We start from the raw sequence: 7151 nt of genomic DNA on the forward strand, positions 1-7151 counted from the left end.
CGGCGCCTTGCATGGTAGCGTGCCGCCATTGGTGTGTGAATGTGTGTGTGAATGGGTGAATGAGAGGCTATTGTAAAGCGCTTTGGAATAAGGCGCTATATAAGTCAGTTTACCATTTAAACCACCTGGAGTCTGTGATCCCCTGTGATAGAACGGCTTAGCAGGCCGGGACTGAACGGTAAAAAGGATAGACGTCTAGCACGTGACCACTGGTATACTGACACCAATCATACCCAAGAGACTCTTGTGAAATGATGATCCTGTACTTAACATTTCTTCTAGATAAGGAAATACCCGTAAACAATCACGCACCCAAGCTGTTGTCATCTGGCCCGGGGGGAGGCGATAGCGGGGGTTTAATTGGCAGAAAATTCATCTATTAACATCATTACTCTCAGGGATACGAGGCGGCTCTTGTGGACACAGGAGAAAGGTTACGTTGTAATGTCAGCGATATGGTTCCTGTCCAGACGCGTGTCATCATTTATCTGCCGCTCGGGAGAAGGACCGCGCCGTCTTCGCTGGCGGAGGAGAGGTCACAGGGTGTTCAGAATACCGCTGTGAAATCACTCGCCTCTAATGGGATCATCCTCCGAGAGTGTGTTGATGTGTGTATGTGTGTGTGTGTGCGTGTGTGTGTGTGTGTATGCGTGCGTGCGTGTGTGTGTGTGTGTGTGTGAGAGACGTCTCTCACATCATGGCTGGCATTCTGTTTTCACACGTTATGTGTGTGTGTATATGTGTGTGTGTGTGCGTGCGTGCGTGTGTGTATGTGTCTAGTGTGTTCATGAAACTGCCTGGAGAATGCTCAAGCAATTTTAGAATGTCTTCATTTCCTTTCCATAGCTCACGGAGAGGAATATATCGTTTTTTCTCTCTCATTTCACTGAGAACTATTATATATGCATAAGCATGGGTCAGTCTGTTTCTTGTAGTAACCGCTTCTGTCTTGATCATTAGATCTTTTATGTATAACAGGAGGGTAGTAGACACTTAGACTTAACGGTGTGCCTGTTTTGTGTCTTCGACAGGGAAAAGTTCCAGTAAATACGCACAGATCGACATCACCGCCACCGAGACCGCCCACAAAGTCGGTACCCAGCATGCACTGGGTCGAGAGGAGGGGCTTCACACGCTGGAGCAGAGGAGGCGGGGAGCGCAACAGTGACATCTTTACAGCCAATCCTGATCTCAACAGTGACATCTGTCCCAGACCAGACTGTTTTATATACAACCTCCACAACTCACCAGAAACAGGGACTTTTTCCTGGCGCGTCTCCTGTCCCACAAGGTGTCTAACCTTGGAGATAGGCTGCCAACTTCGATTTCTGTGCAAACCAGTTGTTGTAAGCGTTGGATTTCCTGCCAATTACTGTAACCCCCAGAAATATGACTTCTTTTGGACTGTGCTGCTGTTCTACAACCATGAAGTCAATATGAAAACAAAACCCAACAACAACTACAACAACAACAACAACAACAACACCAACTACAACAACACCAACAACAACTACAACAACAACACCAACACCAACAACAACTACAACAACAACAACAACTACAACACCAACAACACCACCACCAACAACAACAACACCAACAACAACAACACCAACTACAACAACTACAACAACAACAACAACACCAACTACAACTACAACAACAACAACACCAACAACAACACCAACTACAACAACAACACCAACAACAACAACAACAACACCAACTACAACAACAACAACACCAACACCAACAACAACAACAACTCAGAAAGCTGTGGCAGAAGGAACGTTTCAATCACGGCTTCCCTGGTGGGATCAGACGTCTCATTAAATGGAATTATGTCCCTGTCATGGGCCGGGGCGGACTAGGGGGGATAACGTGCCCAGCTTGGAGCTGAGTGTCTCATCACCCTTCTAACCCACTAGCAATTGCTTTTCACAGCTCCCATGAGCCACTGCAAATCAAATAGCAATAGGCTTAGGAGATCTTTATTCGTGAGAATGAGATATACAAACAAAAAAAGAACACAAGAGCATTATCCCTTGATAAGTTGTCTCTGTGATTATCATTACATTAATTCTACATCATTAAGTCATATGAAAGCCTTTTTGTTAAGGGACTACAGTCGCTTAGCACAGGGTCACAGAAAAAAAAAAAGTTTCTTTTATACCCCGGTACATGCTGTCTTATTCATTCGGTGCCGGGCTGCTATTTCTGTTAATGTGACAGTGACAGTGTTAGTCAGAGGGAGTCTGTGTGGCGGGCTTTTGTATGATAACAAAAACACGATTATTTCCTCATTAACGGTTCAGATGAGTCAGCCGGAGCTCATTATCAAACTGTTGTTCACTTGAATGTGGCTAATTGCTCACCATTGACCACGGTCACAGTGTGTCTTTATGCTCCCATTTGTTCGTTCGCTTCTTCACGGTTCACGTGGGATCGCAGTGGGAGAGAAGAGAGCTTTAGAAACACCCTATAAATAATTGAAATGATAGAAAATGTATGAGGTTTGTAGGATATATTCAGCTTCAGAGCAGAGAGATTGTGGAAAGACAATATTCCAGAAATGTTTGTCGAAAAACACCTTCGGCCCCCCCCACATTGCAGACGTGTATTGAAATAGATAATTTAACAGTATCAGGGTTTTTCGTTTTTGTAAATGTAACCGTAGATGAGTAATGCTCGCTGTCTGTATTCCCCCTACTGTATGTGTGAACATAGGGGCTTTTACTGTTATTGTAGATAAGAAGAAGTCATTGTTTGGTTTGTGATGTTGGTTCATATCGTAGTCCATATATCACTTTTTCATATGCAGTACTGCCAAATGTAACCTTGTCAAGAGAAATGTTTTCTATTAAAATCACTTTTATTTCTTCAGTATCTGTATATACATTTCTCTATTTCTATTTTAATTGCTTTTGGAATGCCATGAATTATGCATTTGAAAATATATTGTTGTATGTACAGATCAATGTAAAGAGTTGTGAAAACTGTCTGAATCTTTCTTTCAAGCCCAGCAACGGCCTTGAACATTTTATTTAATAACTAATAATAACCACTGCTTTGAAGAGTGACTTCATTTTCTCTGCATGGATTCACACACAGAACTGTTTTATCCACGTATGACAAAGAATGTATATTGTATAATCAACGGCAATGCGTAGGTGCAGTACTATAGAAAGCAGCAGCTGTGTCTCAGGAGGTAGAGCCGCCGCCTAACGATCGCAAGGTCGGCAGATCGGCGGTTCGAGCCTCGGCTGGCCACATGTCGAAGTGTCCTTGGGCAAGACACTGAACCCCAAATTGCTCCCAGTGAGCGGGGCCGGCGCCTTGCATGGTAGCTTGCTGCCATTGGTGTGTGTGAATGAGAGGCCGTTGTAAAGCGCTTTGGATAAAGGCGCTATATAAGTGCAGTCCATTTACCATTCACACCTTTTTGGTTTGAGTATAGTGTGAAAAGGTATTAGTATATCTTGCTGTGACAGATCATTCTCCCACAATTCTTCATTGTGAGCAGTCATCCAAGTTAAAGGCTTCTGGCTTATGCGATGCCTTAATCAATCTCAATTAATATAATATACAGTACCAGTGTAAGGTTTGGACACAGTCCCCTGTTCAATCATCATACCAAAGACTCCAGACATGGGACACAGAGCCTCTCTGCTTGGCACTCAGCATTAAGCAGATGGACTGGGGGGTAAGGCCCTGTGACAGATTAGCGGTCTCTCCAGGGGATGTACTTGTACATCAAGCTGCCTCACAGTACCGAAACAGGAGATCCAAATGCAATGTTGATTAGGATCAAATGCATGTTTACATATTTTTCATGTAGTACAACATTTGCCCATAACTGATCGTTAGTGAGTTGGACTTGTGATCGGAAGGTTGTGAGTTCAAATCCCGCCTGAAACCACACCACTACTAGTGTGCCCTTGAGTAAGGCACTTAGCCCTCAGTTACTCCAGGGGGAATGTCCCTGTAATTCGTAATTGTAAGTCGCTTTGGATTAAAAGCGTCTGCTAAATGGCCAAATTAATTAAAATTATTATTATTATTGATCGTACAGTATATTTGGTTTTTCAACACTAAGGTTGCTTAGGCCAATACATCCGCTCGTCATATCTTCCAAACAAGCATATCGTTAGCCTCATATCATAATTGCCTGAGTCATATTTCGGCCAAATTGAGATATCTGCCTAATTCTACTCTCCTAACACTGCTGATTCACTGTGCGTTATTGCCTCTATGACATCAGCCTATCAGAATGCTTGTTACATTCCAAAATCACTATCTGCCCAAGTCATCTCTTTGGCATTTATGACACTACATACAGATATGGGCTCGGCTGACCACAAGTGAAGCATGACTTAGGCAATTATGCTATGAGGCTAACAATAACACGAATCACATGATATTATTCATTGTCAGAACCATAGACAGGGTTAACAACACTAGCCAAGCTTCACATCTGGACTCCAATCACCTACTGTGCTGTAGGTGCAGAAGATCTGGAATCAACAACAATTCTGCAGGTGGCGTCAGTGGTGTGGGGCTCCGGTAGTCTGTCATGTCAGATGTGTCGCCTCCCACAAATGACGTATGGTCCCGACTAACCATCTGCACAGCAATCGGCTTCCATGTCCTGTAGGTGGAAGGGGCGGGATGTTGACAGCTATTGTTAGTCCTCTGAGGACTCCTCCTCTGAATTGAGTCTGTGCTCTGAATCATCCATCAACAATCTGGCCCCCTCCTACCTTGCCGACCTCGTCCCCCTCCACACCCCCTCCCGTTGCCTCAGGTCTGACGACCAAACCACCCTCAAGACCACCAGGACCGAGCTCCGGACCTGGGGTGATGGGGCCTTTTCAGCCGCAGCCCCGTCCCTCTGGAACGCCCTCCCCAACCACATCAGACAGGCCAACACCCTCCCAACATTTAAACAGGCCCTCAAAACCCACCTTTTCAAGCTCGCCTTCACCAGTTAACCCTCTCCCCCTCTCGCCTTCCCATGTGTCCCCAGCACTACCTCAATTAGGCCCCTATACTTTCTTCTATTTACCTTTTGTTTCTTTTTATTATGACTACTCTATCTTTTCAGTTTGTAAAGCGTCTTTGATTGTCTAGAAAAGCGCTATATAAGTCTAATGTATTATTATTATTACTATTATTATTATTATTATTATTATTATTATTATTATTATTATCCATTTCACTTTGAGGCCCATCTACCAAAGCTTGTGATTGGTCCAGAGAGGTGTCAGGAGACCCTCCCCTGAAGTTTTCTTTTTTCCTTTGAAAACTTCTAGAAAAATGTATTTAGAGGTATTAGCTGGTACTTGCCTTAAAGCAGAGGGTTCTTAATTACAGTGGGGTGCAGAGATATGGGCACTCCTGGTTTAAATGTCTGTCACAATTCATCTCCAAGTGATTGAAAGCAAACCTGAACACTAAATGCTACAAAGTTAAACATGACACCTTGCAAACTTTAAAGCAAGGTTTCTTTTTAATTTTTTAATGCGTTTTTGTGCGTTTTTAAATGATAAAAAAGATAAAGGGCCCTGTGAAAAAGTTTGGGAACATTTTTGGATTATTCTTTATTACCTTTTGAGAAGATGATTACTAAGGCCCAGATCAAGGTGATTTACTCGTTAGGGCTTCAATGAGTCAGACGAATATAATTCCAGGGTTTAATTACATATTCTGAAGAAAAACATCTCGTAACGTTTCAAACGACCCATTTCCACTGTCAGAAACCTCATCAGAAAATGGAAAATAAATGGAACAATTGAAGTCAAGGCAAGAAAATTGAACTTTTTGGCCACAACCAAAGAAGGTATGTTTGGAGAAAAAAGGGTGAAGCATTTGTAGAGAACAACACCTTGGCAACTGTTAAGCATGGAGGTGGATCCATTTGCTTTGGGGTCGTGTAGCAGCTGGGGGCACAGGCAATATTATTGAAAGGCTCTTAGCTAGTTACATGAGGCGTTTGCAAGCTGTTGTAGTTGCCCGAGGAGGAGTTACAGCACTAGCTGACAGGATTCCTAAACGTTTGCACAAGGCCTTTTTCCTTTTTTATTATTTCGAAACTGTAAAAAGTTAAAAAATAAAAGCTCATCTTGCTTTAAAATGTGATAAAATGTGTCATGTTTAACTTTGTACCATTTAGAGGTTAGGTTTGCTTCTTTTCACTTAGATATTAATTGTAAAAGGCATTATGACTAGGCGTGAGCTTAGAATGATAAGGTTCTATCTCCGTTTAGGGCAGTTCAGAGATATTGAGCGTCAAAGTTTTTACATTCCATTATGTTTTGTGAGATGGAACCTTTGTATTTTATTAATTACGAACTCAAAAATGTCAACATTTAAAAAATAACACCACACAGGCATTAATAAACACCTAATGGATCAGATTATGTAAAAAACTCAATTTTGACAAAAATGGAGATAGAACCTTATAATTCTAACGTTCAAGTAGGGGTGCCTAAATCTTTGCATCCCACTGTATGTGAACTTAGATGGGCTAGAGGAGGCGTAGTTTATCATTATAATTTCTGCCATGTTTGGGGGAATGACATTACATCAAGGACGTTAATGCGCTCTAGGTAGCCACCTCTGCACCTTTGGCCCCATACTTGCCCTCAGTGTGATTGACTTTGTCTTTGGAGGAGTCAGGTTTAAATTGGAGCCATGGAGCGAGAGGAAAACTGGTCTGACGAACTCAAAGCCCGAATGGCTAATCAGCTGATGATGAATATACTGCGGGACTACGTCACCTTTCTGGCCCTCAGTGTGATTGACTTGCTCTTTGAAAGGTTCAAATTGGAGCCAAATTGGAGCCATCTTTTTGTTACACAAGGTGAGGTCCTCTGGACTAAACTAAGTACTCAGGTTCATTAATGAGGGAGCAGAGACATGCATTCATTAAATGACTAAAACAGATGCTGCAAAATAACAGAAGCTAAAGGAGGAGTTACGGTTAAATGACAATATTTTATTTCCACGTTCCAACGTTTAAGCTTTAAAATGTTTACTCACTATACAAAATGTGTCGGCTATACTTGCCGTAGTGATCAAAGAGGGTAGGGCACCTGGCTGTAGAGGAGGACGCTGCTACCACCACCACGGTCTCACAACAAGCACACCGT

General features: G+C 42.6%; 1 protein-coding gene across 1 annotated transcript in view; it reads left to right on the forward strand.

The window, feature by feature from the left end:
• dok7a (docking protein 7a) overlaps window positions 1-1168 on the forward strand; it is a gene marked incomplete at both ends in the record, with an annotated part of 35942 nt that extends 34774 nt beyond the window's left edge. The window contains one exon of the mRNA XM_080544181.1: window positions 1032-1168. Within this exon, the coding sequence (XP_080400307.1) occupies window positions 1032-1168 (137 nt within the window). The remainder of the gene's footprint in view (window positions 1-1031) is intronic.
• Window positions 1169-7151: the final 5983 nt, after the last annotated feature.

Source organism: Nansenia antarctica (genome assembly GCF_963989245.1).
Source record: "Nansenia antarctica genome assembly, chromosome: 13".
Taxonomy (NCBI): domain Eukaryota; kingdom Metazoa; phylum Chordata; class Actinopteri; order Argentiniformes; family Microstomatidae; genus Nansenia; species Nansenia antarctica.